The 24,495-nt window shown below is 37.6% G+C and overlaps 1 protein-coding gene across 1 annotated transcript in view; it reads left to right on the forward strand.

The window, feature by feature from the left end:
- The first annotated feature begins 4,297 nt into the window (after positions 1–4,297).
- The window catches only part of Stk31 (serine/threonine kinase 31), a 49,569-nt gene continuing 29,371 nt past the window's right edge, over positions 4,298–24,495 (forward strand). Inside the window, exons 1-9 of the mRNA XM_042685050.1 lie at positions 4,298–4,378; positions 8,496–8,542; positions 8,631–8,683; positions 11,013–11,111; positions 13,948–14,022; positions 15,796–15,954; positions 19,258–19,616; positions 19,783–19,957; positions 21,358–21,473. Of these exons, the coding sequence (XP_042540984.1) occupies positions 4,320–4,378; positions 8,496–8,542; positions 8,631–8,683; positions 11,013–11,111; positions 13,948–14,022; positions 15,796–15,954; positions 19,258–19,616; positions 19,783–19,957; positions 21,358–21,473 (1,142 nt within the window). The 5' untranslated portion in view covers positions 4,298–4,319. The remainder of the gene's footprint in view (positions 4,379–8,495; positions 8,543–8,630; positions 8,684–11,012; positions 11,112–13,947; positions 14,023–15,795; positions 15,955–19,257; positions 19,617–19,782; positions 19,958–21,357; positions 21,474–24,495) is intronic.

The raw sequence follows: 24,495 nt of genomic DNA on the forward strand, positions 1-24,495 counted from the left end.
GTTCTCATGTTGTCTGGAAAAAACTCTGGTCTCATTATTTGTGAATTGGCATTGAGTTCAGGGAACTAAATTTCCAGTAACAAGATGACAGGTGGGACTGAGAACATGGTTTAGTAGTAGAGTGCTTGCCTAGCATGCATGAGGCCCTGAGTTTGATTCCTCAATATCACATAAACAACAACAAAAAAGACAGGTATGTACTATTATCTGATTGAGATAGGGTCTTGGTGTTTATACCGTGTTGGCCTAAACCTCAACTCTACTGATGTCTATGATTTCTACTTTTAAAGTGGCACTAGTGGCTCTTGGTATGTTGGTGTGTTACCCCAGCTGGTCTTGAACTCCTGGGCTCAAGTGATCCTCTTGCTTTAGTTTCCTAAGTAGCTGGGACTACAGGTATGAAGCACCACACCTAGCCGATGCTCATCAGTGGAAAAATGGAAAAGAAAATGTGGCATTTATTACTATTCAGCAATAAAGAACAAAATTGTGTTGTTTGTAGGTAAATGGATGGAACTGGAGGTCATTATATGTAATAAACCAGACTCACGAAAGATAGAGTATATTTTTCCCTCATGTAGAACCTACAAAAGAAGTCATGAAAGTAAGAGGACTGTTAGGGAAAGGGAAAGGAATTGAGGAGACTGGAATTGGAATATGGGAGGGTAATAGGTGAGGTGAATATAGTCAAAGCAAATACATGTAAGAAAACATTACAAATCCATATTTTGTATAATTAATACTAATAATAAAAGAGCAAAAGATAAACAGGAAAAGGAAATAATAAAGATTGGAACATGAAATAAGCAGAAAGGTAAGAGAGAAAAAATAAAGCATAATCTAGTTTTAAGAGACCAATAAAATTGGTAAGATTCTGGTAGTAGCTTGGGGGAAGAACAAACTATCAAAGATAGAAATGATATGGATGATATCACTATAGATTTTATGAATGTCAAGAAGACAGTAAAGAATATTTTAAGGCAGGCACTGTGGCTCATGCCTTTAATCCTAGTTACTCAGGAGGTAGAGACCAGAGGATCAAGGTTTGAAGGACAGGGAAGTCCATGAGACTCTTATTTCCAATAAACTACCCAGAAAAAGCTGGAAGTGGCACTGTGGTTCAAGTAGTAAAGTGTTGTCCTTGAGCATAAAGAAGCTGAAGGACAGTGTCCAGGCCTTAAGTTCAAGCCCCAGGACTAGAGGAGGGGGGAAACAACATTTTAAATAGTTTTATGTCAATGATCTTGACAACTTAACATGAAATGGATAAATCTCTTCAAACACACTGATTTGTAAACAAAGAAATTAGTCTTTCTTGTAGGATCTTTAAGGATTGTTCTAACATGCTGGCGTAGATTACAGAGAGACATGAAATTAAGTGATTTATTGTATTCACATGTCTGAGAAAATGGAGACTTGGCATGTCACCTAAGGTCATATAGGAGAAGAAGCAGATCAAAGGAATACCTCAATGAAGCAGATAAGGAGCCAAGTGTGAAACCCATATGCAAGTGCCCTGTGAAAAGGTCAGAGTGGATTCCAGGAGCAAAAGGAATGAGAGTACTTAATTGGTGCTTTTGAGTGTCATTAAATCATTAACAAGGGAGGGCAAGAAGGGAAACTTCTGACAGAGTGGTTTACCTGATTTGCTTGGACAGTGTACTCACAACTTGTTAGTGGAGATGTTGAAGCAGCAGGACAATAAAAAAAAAATTCCAACACAGACATAAGCTACCAAGCTAATTTGATAATAAATAAAGGCAATCTTACTAGCTTTCAACCTATTAAATCCAAATTGTATGTAAAAATATGCCCATAGGGGCTCTGGTAGCTCACCACTGTAATTCTAGCTACTTCCAGGAGGCTGAGATCTGAGGATTGTGGTTTGAAGATAGCCTGGGCTTCACAACCAAATGGGTAAGGTTGGTTTAACTTTTAGAAGTTACTCAATGTAACTCATGAACAAACTATTTTAAAAAATCCATACAATCATATCAATGAATATAAAATAAGTATTTGGAAAGATTCAATGCAAATTTATAATAAAAATCTTACAGCAAACTAGAATAGATGGTTCCTTCAATTTGTTAAAAGGTATTTCTGAAAACCTCACAGCTAATATATATTAAACAATGAAAGAAAAATGCTTTCTTCCTAAGTTAGGAACACAGCAAGTGTATCTGCTGTAAGCTCTTTGGGAAATGGAAGTTCTAGCCATGATACTAAGGCAAGATTTTTTTTTTAAAGGCACCTAAATTGGATAGGAGAAAGCAAAATAATCATTATTTGCATGTAATGTAATGTAGGCAAAGTTAAAGTCCCATAAAACATTCTATCACTAGAAATAATGAGTTTTACAAGGGTGTAGTAAGCATGATAAGCCTCCAATTGTAGGGCACATGGGCAGCAAAGATGGTGCTGAGAGGGAGTTGAGTGGGCAGAACCCGATTTGCTTTATGTTCAGTGTGTAACCAGCCCATGGAAGCTTAGGTGCATGATAGGGTGTGACCTTTACAGTGATTGGTTCCTCTTCCTCCCCTCCCATGCCACCTGCTCTTTTTTGCTTTAAAAAGGGTTTGCTCTGTATTAATATACCAGTTTTCCTGCTTGACTTGACTCCCCCTGCGTCTGATTGTCTCCTGGGCTAAAGGAGGCTGGGGAACCGGCAAGCAGCTGCACTTACCTTTCCTCGCACTTACCTTTCCTCAACACCCTCCATCTTTCGACAGATGAAGACCCGACATGCAATAATTGTCTTTGTAGTGCAGGAGGCATGGCTCAAGTGGTGGTAGAATGCTTGCCTAGCAAGCACAAGGCCCTGAGTTCAAGGTCTAATACCTCCAAAAATTGTATTTCTATATATTAGCAACAAATAGCCAGAAATTGAAATGAATAAGATTCCACTTATGGTAACATAAAAATGGAAAATCTCATGGATAAATCTGATAAAAGACGTCTTTTTTTTTTTTTTTTTACAGAAAGTATAAAACTGATTAGAATATAAGAAAAACTGAACAAACGAAGCTATAGATTGTGTTCATGTATTAGAAGATCAAATAGAGTCAAGGTGTGAATTCTGAAATGGATGTGAAGATTCAGTATAATCCTCAGCAAAATCTCAACAGGATGTGTGTGTGTGTGTGTGTGTGTGTAGACACTGACAAATGATGGTAATTTGCCTGGAAATGTACAGCTAAAAAATATTTGAAAAAGTTGTTTACAGTACCTTTCTTCATGACTTAGAAACCCAGAGTAATCAGAACCATGTAAAGAAAGTGAAGAGATCAACTTAAAAGAACAGAGTCCAGAAATAGACATACACATATATGGTCCATTGATCTTCCACAATATTGCAAAGACAATGTAGTAGAGAAGTGAAAGGGTTTTCAACAAATATGCATAGGCATGTAAGGTTACTGATCTGAAAAAAAAGTGCGTTTTCATTTGTGAAAGCAAATTTCTTCTTTCCATCTGTATAAAAATTCTTTTTTTTTAATTGATCATGGGGCCTGAACTCTGGGCCTGGGCACTGTCCCTCAGCTCTTCAGCTCAAGGCTAGCGCTCTACCACTTGAGCCACAGTGCCACTTCTGGTTTTCTGGTGGTTAATAGGAGATAAAGTGTTTCACGGACTTTGCTGCCTGGGCTGGCTTTGAACCGTGATCCTCAGATCTCAGCCTCCTGAGTAGCTAGGATTTCAGGCGTGAACCACCTGCACCCTGCTAGATTATTCTTTAATGATTCTATGCCAGCCATGGGGCTTGAACTCTGGGCTAGCGCTCTACCACTTGGGCCCAAACTCCACTTCCTGCTGAGTCTCGTGGACTCCCGTGCCGGGACTGGCTTCCTGGCTTCGAACTGCGATCCTCCGATCTCAGCCTGCCGAGTAGCGAGGGTTACAGTCGTGAGCCACAGACGCCTGGCTTCTTCCCATCTTTTGCGAAGAATATGGGGATCCATCCAGTTTGGGCATTGGGGTTTAAATCTGTGCGAATGACTTAGGAGAACTCATGTAATCCACTGTCAAGACCAGGCGGGACGCAAACCGGCCCTTCGTGCGCAGTATGAGGTGCACCTACCGCGAAGATTGCCCGCGCGCAGCCACACTGTGCGTGCGACGTCCAGCGTGCAGTGGGCCCCGCAGCGAGAGGCAGGCCCCGCAGCGAGAGGCAGGCCTCGCGCGATAGCCATGTGACTCGCTTGCTGCTCTCGCGTGTTGCGAGAAGCGTCTTGTGCGCACGCGCAGTGCTGGACACGGAAGTCCGCGTGCCGGGCGGTGGGTGGAAGCCCGTCTCGGGGGTGAAGGCGGCCGGATCCAGCATGTGGGGCCAGGGGAAGTTTGCTGCTTCGAGTGCAGCTGCGGCCGAGGAGAGTGAGAGGTTGGTAAGGCTCCCCGGGGAGGGGTGCGGGCGGCCGTCTCAGGAACCGCCTTTCCCTCGCCGTCTTGGGTGAGGGCTCCAACCGAGGACGAGGCCTGTTTCCGGGCCTCCGCGGCGCTCGCGGGCGGCTACCGCTGCGGTCCACCGACGCCCGGGGTCCACCGACGCCCGGACTGCCGCAGGTGGTGCCCCTGGGGGTTCTGGGCTCCTCTCCCCGCACAGTCGGCGCCCCACGGTTTAAACTGTCCTTTAGAAAGCAGCTTCTGTACAGCTGCTGGCGGCTGTACCGAAGTCAACACTGCTTTTTTTTTTTTTTTTTTAATTCTTTTTTTCCCCTATGATCAGGGTTCAAAATGATCGACTTTCTCTTAACAGATTACTACTAGGTTTTCTATCTTCTCAGTCCACTAAAAATGAACACTTACAAAAAATCCTGGTTAATAGTAATCCTTGTTTACCACCACTTAGTGTGGCTGGAGAACACATCTCTGTTTGGTCCTGGGGCTTGAACTCCCGAGCACTGAACCGCTTCTGTTACTCAAAGAAAGCACTCTACGGCTTGAGCCACAGCACCACTTCTGGCTTTTTTGAGTAGTTGATTGGAGATAAGAGTCTCATGAATTTTCCTGCCTGGGCTGGCTACAAATGGCCATCCTCAGATCTCAGTCTTCTTGAGTAGCTACGATTACAGGTGTGAGCCACCGGCACCTGGCTGGGAAAAAAAAAATCTTTTAAGATGAGCCAAAATTAGAATAAAAAACTTAAAAAAAAAAAAAAAAAGGGTCAGTTGTGGGTTTTGAACTCACAGGGCTGAGGCTCAGTCCCTGAGTATTTCTCCCCAAGGCTAGCGCTCTACCATATGATCCACATTTATACTTCTGGCTTTTTGGTAGTTAATTGGAGATGAAGAGTCTGATTTTTCCCGCCTGAGCGGGCTTTGAACTTGCCATCCTCAGATCTCAGCTTCTTGAGCATTATAGGATTATAGGCATGAGCCATTTGCTCACAAATAAGAGTTTTGATTCCCCCCACCCTTTTTTTTTTTTTTGTCAGTGAGGTTTCCCAGCAGCTTCTGGCATACCTTCCTGTGCTCTCAGCTTACTTGCTTCCTCTGCTGATGTTTGACTGCGTGGCCGTGCCTTCAGCCAGGGTTTGGGCTGGTTAATGGGATATTCTGCCCAGGCTGGCTTCCAGTTGAGGTCCCCAGATCTTAGCCTTCAAGTAGTTAGGATTATAGGTAGGAGCCATTGGAGACCACAAGTTTTAATTTAATTTTTTTTTTTTTTTGGTTGGTCATGGGGCCTGAACTCTGGCCTGGGCGCTGTCCCTTAGCTCTTCAGCTCAAGGCTACTGCTCTACCACTTGAACCACAGTGCCACTTCCGGCTTTTTCTGCTTTTATGTGGTACTGAGGAATCGAATCCAGGGCCTCATGCATGCAAGGCAAGCACTCTACCACAGAGCCACCTTATTGGCCCAAGTTTTAATTTAATTTTTTTTTTTTTGGGTCCGGTCGTGGGGCCTGAACTCTGGGCCTGGGCGCTGTCCCTCAGTTCTTCAGCTCAAGGCTAGCGCTCTACCATTTGAGCCACAGCACCACTTCTGGCTTTTTTCTTTTTGCTTATGTGGTGCTGAGGACTCAAACCCAGGCCTCAGGCATGCAAGGCAAGTGCTCTGCCACTGAGCCACCTTCCCAGCCCCCTGAATTTTTTAAATAACCACTTTTTGGTGAGACTTGATAACTTTTTCCTTTTCATAGTTGAGAGCATTTTAATCTTTGATATAGTGATGGTGTCAGATCACTTTTAAAACTCTCAAAAATTACTTAAAAAATATGGCATGTATCAGGATGTTCTATAAAGACCTATTATTCTGAATCCTTCATCCCAATTTTTCTCCTGTCCTGTGCAGAGTATAAAATATTTGTTTTAAGATTCAAGGTCACAAAAACAGTATTGGAGATGAGGGAGAAAAAGTCATTCTAGCTAATCATATTCTCTGCTTGTCAGATTGTGGCTTATGTCTTTTGTAAATAACTTTTTTTTTTTTGAGAAGGAAGTAAAGATTAGTAGGGACTGAGCCGTGAAAATTTTTTTATTTTCTTTCAAGATTTTGAAAGGAAAGTAATATTCCATTACTTTGGAATACAATTATAAAACAAATTCTTTAAAAAGATTTTGTAGTTGGTAAACTGTAATACATAATAACATTTTTAAAGGAAAGAGCAAAATTCAGTGTGTTTTACCATCTTTTGTCTTTGTGCCTTTTAATTATTTTATTTGAAATTTGTTTGGTTGCTTGCTCAGTTGGCATGCTACCACTTGAGCCATACCTCTGGTCTGGATCTGTGTGTGTGTGTGTGTGTGTGTGTGTGTGTGTGTGTGTGTGTGTGTGTGTGTGTGTGTGTGTGTGTGTGTGTGTGTGTGTGTGTGTGTGTGTGTGTGTGTGTGTGTGTGGTGTGTGTGTGTTCTCTCAGGGCTTGGGTGCTATCCTTTAGCTTTTATGCACTTACTTTTTTAGCACTGTACCACTTGAGCCATAGTTTCACTTCTGGCATTTTGGTGGTTAATTGGAGATGAGTCAAGATTTTCTTTCTTGGGCTAGCTTCGAACCACATCCTTAAATCTCAGCCTCCCTGAATAGCTAATATTATAGGCGTGAGCCATCAGCACCTGGCTTAGCTTAGCTTTTTGCCTGTTAATTAGAAATGGGTCTTGACTTTTTTCCCAGGCTACCTTTGAAGGGAATCTTCCAGGTCTCATCCTCCTGAGTATAAAGGATTACAAGCTTGAGCCACTGGCACCTAGCCCACTGTGCCTTTTAAATAAATTGGTTAACAGTCTCAAGCTATTGTAGTATTTCTTTGTTTACATTTACATTGGTTTGAGAGGACATTAATTTTTTTTTTAAAAGAATGTGCAGGACTCGGAATGTGGCTTAATGGTAGAGTGCTTGCCTAGTATGCATGAAGCCCTGGGTTCGATTCCTCTGTATCACATAAACAGAAAAAAGCTGGAAGTGGGTCTGTGGCTCAAGTGGTAGAGTACTAGCCTTCAGCAAAAGAAGCCCAGGGACAGTTCCCAGGCCCTGAGTTCAAGCCCTAGGACTGGCCAAAACAAAAGAAGAAAGTGCAGATTATTGCAAAGTATAGATTTATTAGTGATAGAAATATGAATGTTTTCTTCTTTGTAGATCTGTCAAAGTTTGGTAAAAGAATTTTCATTATAAAATTATGAAACAATACATTCAGTGTCTTAAAATTTTTTCTTTTGTCAGCCCTGATCTTTTTTTTTGTTGGTTGTGGGGCCTGAACTCTGGGCCTGAGCCTGGGTGCTGTCCCTCAGCTCTTCAGGTCAAGGCTAGCGCTCTACCACTTGAGCTACAGTGCCACTTCCAGCTTTTTCTGCTTATGTGGTACTGAGAAATTGAATTCAGGGCCTCATGCATGCAAGGCAAGCACTCTTATCACTGAGCTGCCTTCCCAGCCCCCCACCCTGGTCTTGAACTCAGGGCCTGGGCTCTGTACCTGAGCCTTTCTCTGCTCATGGCTAGTGCTCTATCACTTGAGCCACGGCACCACTTTCAGCTTTTCTGAGTAGTTGGAGATGAGTGTCTCATGGACTTTCTTGCCTGGGCTGGCTTCCAACTATGAGCCTCATGTCTCAGTCTCCTGAGTAGTTATGGTTACAGGTGTGAGCTACTGGCACCTGGCTTCAGTATCTTTTTAATATAATTGGAATCTTGGTAACTTCATTAGAACAAAACACATTTTTTTTTTTTTTTTTGTCATTGGTCCTAGGGCTTGAATTTAGGGCCTAGGTGCTGTCTTTGAACTTGTTTTTCTGCTCAATGCTGGTATTCTACCACTTTGAGCCATGGTGCCACTTTTGGTTTTCTGGTGGTTAACTGGAGATGAGTCTCATGGACTTTCCGACTGGGCTGGCTTAGAACCATGGTCCTCACATCTCTGCCTCCTGAGTAGCTAGGATTACAGACATGGACCACCGACAACTGTCTAAAACACAATTTTAATAACTTAAATATTCAGTGGTTTAGTCTTTATTTGTTGTTAATAGATGGACTATTATAACCTAACCTAAAGTATTGAATTGTTTTAGTCTTTCAGGGATTGTCCAAGTGGATGAAGATACACATTGCAATAAAGGTAGTGACACTAAAAATTATTTTGGGGGTGTAAAAACTCAATGATACTGAATAATTTTAAATTTTCTTTGCATTTTATTTGATTTTAGTTGAAGATGTGGTTGGAAGTCATGTAGAAGATGCAGTGACATTTTGGGCCCAGGTAAATAATAGCTTGATTGGCTTCTCCCTCCTTCCTTTTCCTTCCCAAACTGAAGTCTTCTTCAACAAAACAAAAACAAAAAAACCTAGGAAAATATGTATCATTTTTAACACCTGATTTTCGATTATGCTTTATAAAATATAATTAAAGATTTATGTTTAATTTGGCTACAATTGAAAACTACCTAGTAGCTTATAATACATCTGAGTTAAAAAAGAAAATAAGCAAAATTGACTTTACAATGAGCTTTTGAACTTATAGCTCCATCTAGGGGTCTTTTATAGGATTGTTTCTTAAAAATGTTAATCTCATTTTTTTCTACTCAGTAAACCCTTTAGTTTTTTTTTAATCTTTTTTTTTTTTCTACTCAGTAAAACCCTTTAGTTTTTAAAAATTGTTTTCTGACTCTGCTTTTGCCTTGAGTATGTTCACAATGATTTTCTATTCTGCTTGTAAGGAAGCCACTTTCATCTTCTCAGGGACATGTTTAGTATACATAGACTATCTTAAGGGTTTTAGGTTTTTCAGCAGGAACCATTTGAAGTCTGCCTACGCACAGGCTACATGGAAAATTTTGGTGTTTGTCCAGCCCTCTTGATATAAGGGTAAACAATTCAATTTTATTCGCATGTGGTTGGGAAATTTCTTCTAAAGTTTCGTTAGAACTATACTGGAGGAAAGCCCATGATGGCATGTCAACACTGGACCATTCTGAGTGTTCTTGTACTAGAGTTCACAGAACTGTCTTGAAAACTTCAGCTACTCAAATGTGGCCAGTTGTGAAGAGATTAAAGACAGAGGAAAAAACTACAAAATCTGTAGATACTGTCCCAGGAAGAGCAAAAAGGAAATTCAGACTCTTTTTTTTTAATATTTAATTTGAGGTACAGTATTTTTCTTACTGCAAAATTTAAAGCACTAATAAAACAATATTCTTTGGTAGGCTGAAATTCAGATAAGTGCACTCAATTTTAAATACAAAGTTAAGCACCAAAAGTGCTGACTAACTTCTTATATAATGATTAACAAAATGGTCAAAGCTAGGAAATTAAGCTTTGTATAATACTATTAACTAAATTATAGTCTTTATTCAAATCTTACTAGGTTTTTTTTCCTGTTCTCATCTCTAAGATTCTAAGCTATACTTAGTTGTGTATCTTAGTTAATACTTTATTAAATTTTCCTTGTATTTTATGACTTTAGGCACTTTTGATGATTATTAGTAATTTTATAAAGTATTCCTTCATTTGAGTTTGATGATTTCTCATAAACTTACTAGTAAGAATACACAGAAGTAATGTTTGTCTTGAGTGCATCATATTGGGGATTTATGATGTCACTATATTTTTGTCATTGAGTACTGTAGCCATGATCTACTTGGTTAAAATGATAGCTTCTGTTTTTTTTGTTTTCTAACTGTGATTAAATATTTTTGTTTTGTCACTAGCAATTTTTTGTCACTAAGTAATAGATTTTTTTTTTTTTTTTGGGTCTGGTCATGGGCCCTGAACTCTGGGCCTGGGCACTGTCCCTCAGCTCTTCAGCTCAAGGCTAGCGCTGTACCACTTGAGCCATAGCACCACTTCCAGCTTTTTTCTTTTTGCTTATGTGGTGCTGAAGAATCGAACCCAGGGCCTCGAGTATGCAAGGCAAGCGCTCTACCATTGAGCCACCTTCCCAGCCCCAGTAATAGATGTTTTGAGGACAGCTACCATAAGGACTGTATAATCTTGTTTATGTTGAACTGTTAACCTACAAATTTTAGTATTTATTGCTATAGCACTTGACCGATAATTTTCAGTTCTTATTTCTGCTGCATTTACTGTTTTTCTGTAAGGAAGAGTTGCCTCTGTTTTGCCACTTGTATATTTGATCATCTATATTAATATAGATTCAGATGCTTACTCCATGAGTTATAATCTAATGCTACCATTATTTTTGTTTAAATTATTCAGCTCTGGCTATTAAGACAAAAATTGGCCAAAGAACACAGATTGGCTACTTGTCATTTAAATATGTCTTTTTTTGAGCACTGTGCTTTCTGCTTTGATAAATTTTTAGCACAGAAATTTCCAAGGAACCTGCTTAATATGATTTAATAATGTTGTTATCTTGGTTGAATTCCAAGTATTTGAACTCATTGGGAAGTAAACTTTTTATAGTCTTATTTGATTTCTTACAAGAACTCATTTAAATTATGAAAAATACTGATAGAGTTAAATTTCTAATGTTCCAAAATTTTTAATACTCTAGTGAAATTCTTAATTATATAACATTATAAAATGGTATTTTGCTGAATCTTATGCTTTTTCTTTTTCTTTATTCCTAGAATATCAATAGAAATAAGGATATTATAAAGATTGGTTCTTTACTGTCAGAAGTTTGTCCTCATGCCAATTCAGTTTTTGGGAATCTTGATTCAAAGAAGGTGAGCCATATTCTTTGACAAAGTCATTTCAACCCACTTGCTAGTTTTCCTACATCTTGATTTTTATAGTTTTTGGAATTTGAATCCTATTTGAAAGGAAGAAACAGATACTTCATTTTTTTTTTTTTTTTGGGTGCCAGTCCTGGTGCTTGAACTCAGGATCTGGGTTCTCTCCCTGAGCTTTTTTTTTTGTCAGAGCTCACCCTCCTGAATACTTAGGATTACAGGTGTGAGCTATTGAAACCTGGATATACTTAGAATTTGTATTAGCAACACCACAGTGAATATATTAATTTAAAAGTATAGATGGATAGCTTAAGATGTGGCTCAAGTTGTAGAGTGCCTAACAAACACAAAGTCCTGAGTTCAGTACCGAAAAAAAAAGAATATCCTGATATTATTTGCCTTAAAAAGGAAAGAAATTCTGACATAAATTACAACATTGAGGAATCATACAGAATTGTATGATTCCACTTACATGAGTATCATACTCACTAATTAATTCTACTTACAGAGTAGTTAAAATCAGAGACAAAATAATTACCTGGGAGTGGAGGGAGAAAGTTGTAATGGAAAGGAGCTGTTTAATGAAGGCAGAATTTCAGTTGTACAGATTAAAAGTGAGGGAGGTAGGTGGTGGTTATAGATACAATATATTACAAAATAGCCCTGAACAATATATTTAAAGGTGAACATATTTCATCTAACCACCTCACAAAACCTGTGGAAGATTTGCTAGGTACCAGATACTGTATTAGGTATTAAATGACACGAAATGATGAATAAATGGTTAGAATCCTTGTAGTTGAAATTCACAGGAAATCTGTAAGAAACCTGTGGAGAACAGTCTATTTTTCTCTTTTCTTCTTTTTGTCAGTATATAACTCTTGGTGAAACGTTCATCTACTAAGATACTAAGTATATAGTTTGGTTGATTAAATTTTACATAGGTATGTATCCACATAACTAACCCCTCACATCAGTAGGGGCAATTATCTTAGAAATTTTGCCCAGGACACTTTTGCAGACAATTCTTAGCCAGATGTCTTCATAACAGTGGTAGTCATTCTGGCTTTGTCATAAATTTATTTGCCAGTTAAAAAAATTTTTTTTGGTCGGTCATGGGGCTTGAACTCTGGGCTTGGGCACTGTCCCTGCGCTCTTCAGCTCAAGGTGAGCGCTCTACCGCTTGAGCCACAGCACCACTTCCGGTTTTCTAGTGGCTTATTGGAGATAAGAGTCTCATGGACTTTTCTTGCCCGGGCTGGCTTTGAACCGTGATCCTCAGATCTTAGCCTGCTGAGTAGCTAGGATTACAGGAGTGAGCCACCAGTGCCTGGCTGCCAGTTTAAAATTTTTGTAATATGCACTTCATGGTATAAGACTAGTTTCGTTTGCCCAATATAATTTCTGAGTTTCATTTATATTGTTGTGTATTGGTCATTTTTCCCAAGCTATGCAGTGTTTCAGTGTACAAATACACACAATTTAGTTTTTTTTTTTTTTTTGGGTCCAGTCGTGGGGCCTGAACTCTGGGCTTGGGTGCTGTCCCTCAACTCTTCAGCTCAAGCTCTACCACTTGAACCACAGCACCACTTCCGGCTTTTTTCTTTTTGCTTATGTGGTGCTGAGGAATCAAACCCAGGGCCTCAGGCATGCAAGGCAAGCGCTCTACCACTGAGCCACCTTCCCAGCCCCTACACAATTTAGTTTTTTGTTCTCCTTGATCAGTTAGATTATTTGCTATGTATGACGAAGATTAAGACTAAAAAATGGTTTGAAATCCTTAAATCTACTGGACATGTTGACTCATTTGTTTTGCTTATATCTGTAAAAATAGAATGATAAAGTCATTGGCTAAGCATGTTTTAGTTACTTCTGTTTTGTAAGTGTTGAACCAGTTTATATCCTTACCATACATTGCATCTCATAGCAATATATAAGAATTCCAGTTCCCTCATGTCCTGACATGAGTATGGAGGTTAAGTATGTTTTAATATTCTTATTAGACATATCCTCTTTATGACCTACCTTTTCAATACTTAGTTTAAGGTATTTTATATATAGCAGCTCAGACAGACTAATCCTCCACACCGGAAAAGTAGTCCAGGCTCAGTGCTAGTGAGAGTCTGGTGCCAGCTTGTACTTCCATATAGCTCCAGATAGCAGAAGGGGCACATAAGCTGCTGGATCCCCTTTTATTTGGGGACTCATATAAGGATACTAATCTTCATTTATAAAGGTTTTACTTGGAGGTAACTATAAAAAAACTTTTGATCCAAGCCTCTAGTCCTTTTTACTTTTATTTTTTCATATAGGGATTTATGTTTTTTGCCTGGTCTGGCCTGGGCATAGATCCTTCTACTTAGGCCTCCTGGGTAGCTGGGGTGACAGGTGTGAATTGCCACCTTCAGCTTTCTTTGTTGACTTGAGATTTACTAACTTTTTTGCCTGAGCTGGCCTAGATGTGCAGTCTTTCAAATTTCCATCTACTGAGTAGCTTGGGTTGCAGTGAGCCACTGCACTGACCTGTACTGGTTTTTGTACCTTATGTTTTTTTTTTAAAGAGGCAGAGGGGCATAATAGATTTTGAAGTTAGAAGTTTGAATTTTGGTGTGGTTGTATATTAGTTTATAACTTTTAAGTATGTAGGTGTGTATTGGTGAAAACCAAGTACAAAGTTACCTGCCTTTTTAGCTGTTATAATTAAGTAAGTTATTATATGGAAAGCATTCATTTATACATATTAAGTGCTTAATATGTATTGATTTTTGTTGTGATCTCTTTAGTATGTTTTTTCATTCTGAAGTTAAATAATTTTTTCTTTTCCTCATAGATTTATGGAGGATTATTTTCTGAAGATAAGTGTTGGTACAGATGCAAAGTACTGAAAGTCATCAACGATGAAAAGGCAGGAAATATATGTCATTTATTTTCTCAAAGTAGTAATAGGGCTGGTTTAATGAATGTATAAGTTGATTAATACATTTTTAAAATTCATAACATGAAAAGTCAATTGCTTGAAAACAGATTCAGGAATATTCTAAGTTTAAGTTGTTATATAATCACAGATCATCTAACAATAGATGACATAATTTGTGGATTATTTTTGGATGCCTAGTTCTTTGTTCCTCAGTTCTTACTCATTATGTTTGGTTTTCTGTAATGAGAAACTTTAAAGTTTCATTTTATTAAGATTGATGAATAGGCTAAGTACATTTTATCCGAACATAATGTACCCTTTACCTTAGTCATGGATATTGTCAATCATAAAAGACTCATTTGTGCTGGGCACTGGTGGCTCATGCCCATAATCCTAGCTACTCAGGAGATTGAGATCTGATGATTGCTGTTCAGAGCCAGCCTAGGCAGAAAAGTCCCTGTGAGACTCTTACCTCCAGTTAACCACTCAAAAACTGGAAGTGGAGCTGTGGCTTAGAGTGGTAGAGAGCTAGCCTTGAGCAAAAGAGCTTAGGGCCAGGCCCTGAGTTCAAACCCTAAACCTACAAAAAAAAAAAAAGAGATTGATTTTCAGCTTTTGTTAATGTCTCAAATGTGATAAATTTTGTGTGTGTGTGTGTGTGTGTGTGTGTGTGTGTGTGTGTTTTCCTCTTGGTACTGGGGTTTGAATGCAGAACATTTCACTTGCTCTGCTTCGCTGGTATTCTATACTTGAGCTAAGCCTTCAGCAGGTTATTTTGGAGATGGAGTTTCCCAGACTTTTCTTTCCTAGCTGGCTTTGAACCTTGATCCTCTGGATCTCAGCCTCCTAAGTAGGTGTGAACCATGGTGCCTGGCTGTATTTTATTTTTTTACATTGAGAGCTTGTGGAAGATTTTAAGGGGATTTTGGGGGAATGAGATTCTGAGTAGCTGTCTGGTGGCAATTGAACATTGTAAGTTGTGTGAAAACATCTCTGTAGATTTTCCTCTAGTAGTTTTTCTGTTATCTGCTTTCTGGACTTATAAATTTTATAATGTATGTGTTTTATGAATATATTTTCTTGATGTAATAAAGTGATAAGATGAAACACTTTAATGTTCTAATTAGTTTTAAACAATCTTGTTATTTAGTATTATCACACATAATGGTTTATTTTGATTTCATCCACCTACTACCACTTTTTCCTATAATTTGACAATGGGAGAATATATTTCGCATTTGATTTTGGATTGGCTTTAAGTTTTTAAATTAGGGATTAGATGATATTTGGCTTAATAGTAAACTTTTCTTAAAAATTTTAAAACAGATGAGTTGGGGTAAAGGTGAATTTGGTAAGTTCAAAGTCTATCTAGCAAGATGGTTTTAATTTTATTAGAGGAAGTTATCAAATTTCATTTGTGGATCTTATTTTTATTTATTTTTTATTTTCCTGACATGATTATCTTACTTTATATTTTATTGTTATTGTAAAGTTGAGGTACAGAGGGTTACAGTTACATAAGGCAGGTAATGGGTACTTTTCTTTTTGAACAATGTCACTCCTTCCCTTGCTCTTTCCCCATTTTTCCCTCCTGTCCTCACCCACAAGTTGTAAGATTTTATTGTTTCTAACCTGAACTTCAAAATGTTGATTGATTTTTATACTAGGAGAAATAACAGAGTCAAAAGTGTAATAGACTTTTGTTTGTGCTTTTCTTGTAGATGTTTAATCTGGGCTCAGTATTTGTCTCCTTTTTTCTAGTGTCTGGTGAGGTACATTGACTATGGAAATACTGAAATTCTGAACCGATCTGATATTGTAGAAATTTCTTCAGAACTACAGTTTTCTAGTGTTGCCAAAAAGTATAGACTGTGGGGACTACAGATTCCTTCTGGCCAAGAAGTTACCCAGTTTGATCAGGTAAGTCACATATTTTTGACACTTTTGTTAATGAAAGTAAATCTATATGCCTAAAAATTTTAAATTTCATTAAATATGTTTAATATAAAAGCTAATCTAGGGTTGGGACTTCAGATCAGTAGAGGAGGCCCACTGTTTGGACATTAGTTCTGGAAAAAGAAAGCACATCTAAATTAGTGAAAAATAATGATATATAAAATCAGAGCTCAATGGTAGGATACTTGCATAATGTGCTCAAGGTCCTGGATTGAACCTCATACTTCAACAAACAAACTAGAATACTTCAAAAGTAATTATGTATTTGTGCTTATCTTTGGTAGGTAATCATTCTTGATAATCAGAGAAGAGTAATTATAGCTGGATACTAGTGGCTCATGCTTATAATCCTTGCTACTCAAGAGGTTGAGATCTGAGGATCACAGTTTGAAGCAGGAAAGTTCCTGAGACTCTTACTTTCAATTAAGTACCAAAAAAGCTGCACATGGAGTTGTGGCTTTTTGGTACTTAATTTTAATTTTAGACTATGGATATATGTGATTCATGGAGATTTTACTAATTGTGATGGATGTCTGTAAGGAAAAGGAATATGACTTCAGAGGAAACATCTAATAGTCATATTTCCATATGAATTCTAGAACACTCAGTTTTAGGTTATTGGAACTTAACAGAAAGTAGACTATTTTCATCCCACTTTTTATACTCACCAAATAAACAGGTTTTAATATATTAAGATTCCATGTAGTAAGGGGCATGACTCAACCTCAATTAGCAGGAGTGCTTGCCTACATAATTTGAGACAGCTTGAGTACCCCTAGTATCAGAAGAAAAAATAAATCCACATATTCCAGCAATAATCTTTAAAAATTTCCTAGGAACAGAAGTTGTCCTTCAGTTTTGGATAGTCATTTGAGAAAATGTTTTGAAACTAAGGGTTTTTTGTAGATAAGCTCCATTATCTGTGCTTAATTAAATTCTTAATATATTTCAGAAAATTACATTTGAGTTTGTTGGCTTGCCTTATTTTCTTTGGTTATGGCCTTTGGACCAAATTTGCTGCGTATATTGGTATTCTTAGTCAGTGTAAACCTTTTGATATAGTATATGCATTTCTGATTTTTTTTGAGGCAGGGTCTTACAATGTAGTCTAGGCTGTCTTTGAACTTGTGATCATCTTGTATAAATCTCCAGTGTGCTGGGAATACAAGCATGTGCCACTAATTCTTGATTGTGTTTCTAAATTGTTTTTGTTTGTACCTAGAGCTTGAATTCAGAGCTTGGGCACTGTCTCTTAAGTTTTTTTTCTCAAGGCTGGCACTTTACCACAGCTCTACTTCTGGCTTTTTGCTGGTTAATTGGAGATAAGAGTCTCAGACTTTTCTGTATTGGCTGGCTTTGAACCATGATCATAGCCTTGTGAGTAGCTAGGATTACAGATATTAGCCACTACAGCACTCGGCTAATACATTTCTAAATTTTATGCTTTGAAAATTTTACCACATCTATATTTTTGTTAACTTAGATATTTAGTTGTTTTGTGGGTTAGAACACCCTCATTCTTATTTAATATAGTGATGATTGGTTGGTGATTCTTGAGTATGTACAGTTTGGAGTCTCTCTGCCTCTCTGGTTGTATTTTTTCAGGCCCAAGGGCTCTTTGGGTGTTGTTATAACTGAGATCATTTCTTTGTATAATGCTATGTATTTACTACATTGAAAAACATTCCAAGAGAGTACAGATCTTTCACCAAATTGATGAGAGCTTATGTCACAAAAATAGTTAAGGACTCCTACATAGGTCTAATTCCTACTGTCTATACTATTATACATTTAAAAAAGTAAATATATTTAGTCTTTACTATTACTTGACTTTACTGAAACTTGAACTCAGGGCTTTGTACTCTTACTCATCTTTATTTGCTCTCTACTACTTGAGCTCTGCTTCCATTCTAGCACCAATATTATTTACTTTCTTGGATCTTGGAATGCTTTTCTATTTCTTTCTTTTTTATTTGGTCCGGTCGTGGGGCCTGAACTCTGGGCCTGGGCGCTGTCTCTCAGCTCTTCAGCTCAAGGCTAGTGCTCTACCACTTCAGCCACAGCACCACTTCCAGCTTTTTTCTTTTTGCTTATGTGGTGCTGAGGAATCGAACCCAGGGCCTCAGGCATGCAAGGCAAGCGCTCTACCACTGAGCCACCTTCCCAGCCCTTTATTTATTTCTTGTGCTAGTGTTAAGGCTTAAACTTAGGGCCTGGGCCCAGACCGTGAGCTTTTGTGACTAAGGCGAGTACTCCATCACTTGAGCCATTTGGATTTTTGCTGGTTAATTGGAGAGAAGAGTTTGACAGACATGCATGAATGGTATGACTCTGAACTACGATCCTCAGCAGCCTCATGAGTAGCTAGGATTACAAGTGTAAGCCACTGGTGCCAGTTCATATTTATTTATTTTTAAATAAGTTATTTTCTTCAAGTGGTTGGACAATGTATTCATGTTCATTTTATTTTTGTGTTTTGAGTTTCTTATTCATTGCTTCCACTCTTGTCTTCACTAAAATGTGTACCTACCTGTATTGTTAAAACCAACTTAAAGTTTTGTTGAAACCTTTCATCCTAGAAATTCATTTTTATTAACTATAAGTCCTCAGATCATCATTTTATTTAATTGATACAATCTCCAAGGTTATCAAAATTATTTTAGGATGTGAGGAGGAAATTGTAGAATGGCTGGCCTTGGCCATAAAAAAACTTGTAAGACCTTTATCTCCTCTACCTCAACCAATAGCTTGGTATGATTGTGTGCCCTTATTAGCTGAAACTATTGAGGAGACATGATGGAGAGGTACAGTGTGTATACCTGTCATCCTTGTGGCATAGGGAAACAAATAGGATCACAGTCCTGGTCAGCCTACGTATAAATGAAGAACCTACTTTAAAAATAAACATTGTGAAAGGGGTTGGAGGAGTGGCTCAATCAAGGTAGAGCACCTATCTCGCAAATACAAAGTCCTAAATTCAGATTTCAGTACTGTTAGAAAAATTATTGTAGGATATTAATTAATATACATTAAAATACATGAATATGGCAACGCATTCAGGTGTTAGCTAGAAAGAAAGATTTTAGCAATGTGCAATTGAAATACATTCATACATATGCAAAAGTATATTTACATATAGCCAACAAAATAAGATCATTTGTATAGAGATTTTAGAATGAAGAAATACAATGCTTTTTAAAAATGCGTAGAAACAAAATAAATAAGAAATGTTGACATTGCTGGTTTATATCTTCTTTACTCTTTCAGGGCAGAACCTTTTTGGGGAGTTTGATTTTTGAAAAGCAAATAAAAATGAAAATTAAAGCAACCTATCAAGATGGAACAGTCATTGCTCAGGCTGAATATGGTGGTGTAGATATTGGAGAAGAAGTGGCTAAAAAAGGATTTGCAGAAAAATGCAAACTTACTTCCAGCTCTCAAGTCTGTGAAGAAAAGAAATCGGACCCTAGTCATCTTACCCTCAGGAATCTCAAGAATACAATTCCCTTGTGGGGGCACCGATCCAACCAATCAAACTTCAGCAGGCCAAAAGGGCGTTTAAATGGGAGGCTTCCTCTTGACTTGCAGGATGAGAGTAGGTCAAGAAGTCAAGTGACATTTCCAAAGTAAGTATGCTGGGGTTTTTAGTTTTATTTAATTTCAAATTTATCTTAAGTACCCTTGTAGAAATTCTTAAGGTTTTTTTCTTCGAGTGCTCATTTCTATTTTTAGCAGGAATATTTTCATTAAATCTATCATATATTTTTCAAAAAGTGAATTTGTTTTTAACAGGGAAAGTTTGGCTGTTGGTAACTTTAATTTAGGATCTAATGTTAGTCTGGAAAAAATTAAGCAAGACCAGAAACTGATGGAAGAGAATGAAAAACTTAAAAATGAGAAAGAAGTTCTACTTGAAAGTTACAAGGCATTAGAATTGAAAATAGAACAGACTTCCCAGGAGCTACAGGTATGTTTAATAGCTTAAGGTAAAATGTTCAGCTGGGAAATTGGTGAACTCATCTGCTCTCCTCTTCCCTCCCCTTTTCTCTCCAGTATTTTGTTCTTATACTTGAGCTATGGATTTCACTGGTTATTTGAAGTTTAATAATTTTTCATTTAATTTCTTAAATTATTTTGTAAAGCTTTTATTATGGAACTTTTTAGATATTCTAGAAAGAAAAACATTGAATAATTATTATGCTTAACACCAGTTTTGGCAATGTTGCTTAACACAAAACAGTTTTGACAGTCTTGGGTTGGCCAGCCTTTTTAAAAATATCTATGGATCCTATTCATATTACTTCATATTCTTTAGTGTGTATCTATTGCTAATAGAAAAGAAATTTAAAGAAATAGTAACTAGGAATTGGCATTGGAGATCAGTTGTTGAGTGCAGGCTTACCATGTGTAAGGCCCTGGGCTTTATTTCAAGCTCCAGTTACAAGTTTCCAAATAACAAAACCCATAAGCCAGCACTATTTACACAAAACCAGAAATTCCATAATATTAATTAATATTATAATAATAGTTTTCAGGTTTCTTATATAGCCTCAGCCCCATGAAAGCCTTTTATTCATTTATTTTTTTGGTGCTAACCATGGGGCTTGAACTCAAGGGCCTGGGTGCTTCCCTGAGCTTTTTTGCTCAAACTAGTACTCTGGCACTTGAGCCATAGCTCCACTTCTGACTTTTTAGTGATTAAGTGAACATAAGAGTCTCATTGTCCATCTTCTCATGCTGGCTTCAAACTGTGATCCTCAGATCTCAGCCTCCCCAGTAGCTAGGATTGTAAGTGTGAGCCACTGACACTTGGCTTGGTTGATGTTTTTAATTGTATAGTTTGTAACTTGTTTTTTTAAAATCATCATGTATATCCTTTTATGGTTGGTAAGTCTCCGTGTTTGCTTAGGTTCAAGTTCAATTGTTTTTCCCCCTAAACAGGGTATAGACTAATAAAAAATACTGTATGGTTTACAAAAGTGTATTTTTTGACACAAAATACGTTTTCAAACTTTATTTCTCTAATTCTCTTGACACCGGCTGGGATATCCCAACAATTTAATTCTGTTTGGATGTTAATTTGTCAGTCTTGGGGCTTGAACTCAGAGCCTGGGTACTGTCCCTGAGCCTTTTCATTCAAGGGTTCCAATTAGAGCCACAGTGCTACTTCTGGTTTTCTGGTGGTTAATTGGAGATAAGAATCTCACACACTTTCCTGCCTGGGCTGGCTTTGCTTCAGAGCTCAGCCTGAGGATTATAGGTGTGAACCTTTACAAATTTTTTAAGTATACCTAAAATCCTTTAAATAATAATAGGAATATACATTCCCATTTGGTATTTATTTGAATGTTTGTTCTTTTATTTCAGCAAGAGAAAGCAACTACTATGGATTTGACTAAACATTTAGAAAGTACTCGGAAGACTCGTGTGGGTACCAGAATGAAAAATCTGGCAGCTAAAGTGGAAATATTGAAAGAAATTAGGTACATTATAATATATATGTAGTGTGTGTGTCACAGTATTCTGCCACTCCATATTCATAGGAAATCTTTCCATTTCTGTTGTCTTCTTCAAGGTTTTGTAAATTTCATCATTGAAGTCCTTTAACTTCTTGGTTAGGATTATGTCTAATTATTGTTATTTTATGCAGCTGTTGTCAGTGGAGTTATTCTTTTAATTTCCTTCTTCTTTTTGTTAGTGTACAGAAAAACTACTGATTTTTGTGTGTTGATTTTTGTATCCTGCAATGTTACTGAAGGTCTTTGTTAGCTCTAGGAGTTTGTTTTGGTATGGAATTTTAAGTGTCCTACAGGTAAAGGATCATATCATCTGCAAATAGGGATAGTTTGACTTCTTTCCCTGTTTGTAACCCTTTAATTTCTTTCTTTCATCTTAATGCTGTGTATAGAAATTTTATTACTCTATCTATATATTTTATACACACACACACACATATATATACACATATATTTTAGAATGAGTGCAATAATGGATTCATAGAATGAGTTCATAGAATGGCTTCATAGAATGATCCAGGCATTTGTTTATATTTATTTATTTATTTTTGTCAGTCGTGGGGCTTGAACTCTGGGCCTGGGCGCTGTCCCTCAACTCTTCAGCTCAAGGCCATTGCTCTACCACTTGAGCCACAGTGCCACTTCCGGCTTTTTCTGCTTATGTGGTGCTGAGGAATCGAACCCAGGGCCTCATGCACTCAAGGCAAGCACTCTACCACTGAGCCACCTTCCCAGCCCCTATATTTATTTTCTTGATGATAGCCATTCTAACTGGAGTGAAGTAGAATCTCAATGTAGTTTTGGTTTGTATTTCCCTGAAGGCTCAGGATGTTGAACATATTTTCATATATTTTCTGGCCATTGTACATATGTGTTTATTAATTGTTTGTTTAGTTCACTGGCCAATTTGTTGATTAAATTGTTTACTGTTTAATTTTTGTTCTTTATATATTCTGGATATTAATCCCCTTGTCAGATGAATATCTTGCAAACATTGTCTCCTGTTCTGTAGGCCATCTTTTCACTCTCTTTATTATATTGCTATGTAGAACCTTATATATTTTTTGGCAGTAGTGGGGTTTGGTCTCAGGACCTTGGACTTGATAGACAAGCAATCAGAATTCGTTACAATTTTTGCTCTTATTTTCTGAGTAGTGGAGTCTTATTTAGAAAGACCTTAAAGTATTTCTTTTGTATTTTCCTCTAAGTGGTTTCAAAGTTTCTGGTCTTAAAGTAAGATCTTTGATTCATTTTGAGTTGATGTTTGTATAGAGTGAGAGATTGGGATATAGTTTTAGTTTTCCACATGCGGACATTCAGTTCTAACACTTGTTAAAGAGACTGTCTGGTTGCTTTTGGTCTCTATTTGGTTGAAATATCTTTTTGCATCTTTTCACTTTAAAGCTGTGTTACCAGTAAGGTACATTTCTTTTAGTCAGTAAAAAGCTGGGCTTTGTCTTTTTTTTTGGGGGGGGGGGTCCAGTTGTGGGGCCTGAACTCTGGGCCTGGGTGCTGTCCCTCAGCTCTTCAGCTCAAGGCTAGCTCTCTACCACTTGAGCCACAGCGCCACTTCTGGCTTTTTTCTTTTTGCTTATGTGGTGCTGAGGAATCGAACCCAGGGCCTCAGGCATGTAAGGCAAGCGCTCTACCACTGAGCCACCTTCCCAGCCCTGGGCTTTGTCTTTAGTCCAAATTGCCAGTCTGTGTCTTTCCACTGGAGAATTGAGATCATTAACATTTGAAGTTATTACTGAAATATTTTATTCTTTTCCTAATTACAATTTGCTTATCTACTTTTAAGTGAGATTTATTCTTTTCTATACTCTTATGATTATATTTAGCTTCTTCTATTTTTAGTATTCCTTTAATTTAAGTATCTTCTGCAGTGCTGTTTAATGGTTATGAATTTCTTTCATTTTTGCTTATAATGGAAAATGTTTATTTCTCCAAGTATGAAGGATAGCTTTACTGGATACAGTAATCAAACTTGACACTTTTTTTAAAAGCTTGAGTTACATTTGCCCATACTTTCCTGAATTTTAGAGTTTCTATTGATGAATCTACTGGTTTTCTGATTGAGTTGCCTTAATATATGACTTATATTAGTTCCTTGGAATTTTCAATATTCTTTGCTTGTTTCTTATACTTACTATTTTAATCACAATATGATAAGTAAAAGTTCCTGGTCTTGTTTGCTGTTCTAAAAGCTGGCTATACCCGTAAATGCCCTAAGATTAAAAAAAAAATTCCATGACTAACATGTTTTCTGTGCCTTTAGCATGTGACTTTTTCCTTCTTTCTTCTTTATTTTAACTTCTTTTATTGTAAAGATATTGTAGAGAGGGGTTACAGTTACATGAGCAAGGTAATGAGTACATTACCTGTTGAACATTGTTGCCCCCTCCTTTGTTTACCCCTTACCATCCCTTCCCTCCCACCTCCACAATTACCCCCCTCAAGTACCTCTTTTTCTATGCTAATATTTTGTAAGTTTGATCTTTCAATAGTTCCCAAAGATCTTGTCTTTTTTTTCTTTTCTTTTTTTTTTTGTCGTGGGGCTTGAACTCTGGACCTGGGTGCTGTACTTGAGCTCTTCAGCAAAAGGCTAGTGTTCTACCACTAGAGCCACAGAGCCACTTCCAGTTTTCTGGTGGTTAATTGAAAATAAGAGTCTCATGGACTTTCCTGTCAGGGCTGGCTTTGAACCCCAATCCTCAGATCTCAGCCTCCTGAGTAGCTAGGATTACAGGCGTGAGCCACTGGTGCCCAGCTGATCTTGTCTGTTTTGTTTATACTTTTGTTATTGTCTGAATATTCTAATTTTTCTTTCTGTCTTCCTTCAGCAATGAGTCCCGTTTCCTACTTGATCCATATTGTTGAGAGCTTTCTTTCAGCTACAATTTCTGATTTTATGAACATTTTATTTCCAGAGTCCTATTTTTTTCCAGCACTCTTTATCTTCATGGAATTTCTCTTGCATATCCTCCAT

This window comes from Dipodomys spectabilis, unplaced genomic scaffold, assembly GCF_019054845.1.
Source record: "Dipodomys spectabilis isolate Male_0828 unplaced genomic scaffold, ASM1905484v1 ptg000092l, whole genome shotgun sequence".
Classification (NCBI taxonomy): domain Eukaryota; kingdom Metazoa; phylum Chordata; class Mammalia; order Rodentia; family Heteromyidae; genus Dipodomys; species Dipodomys spectabilis.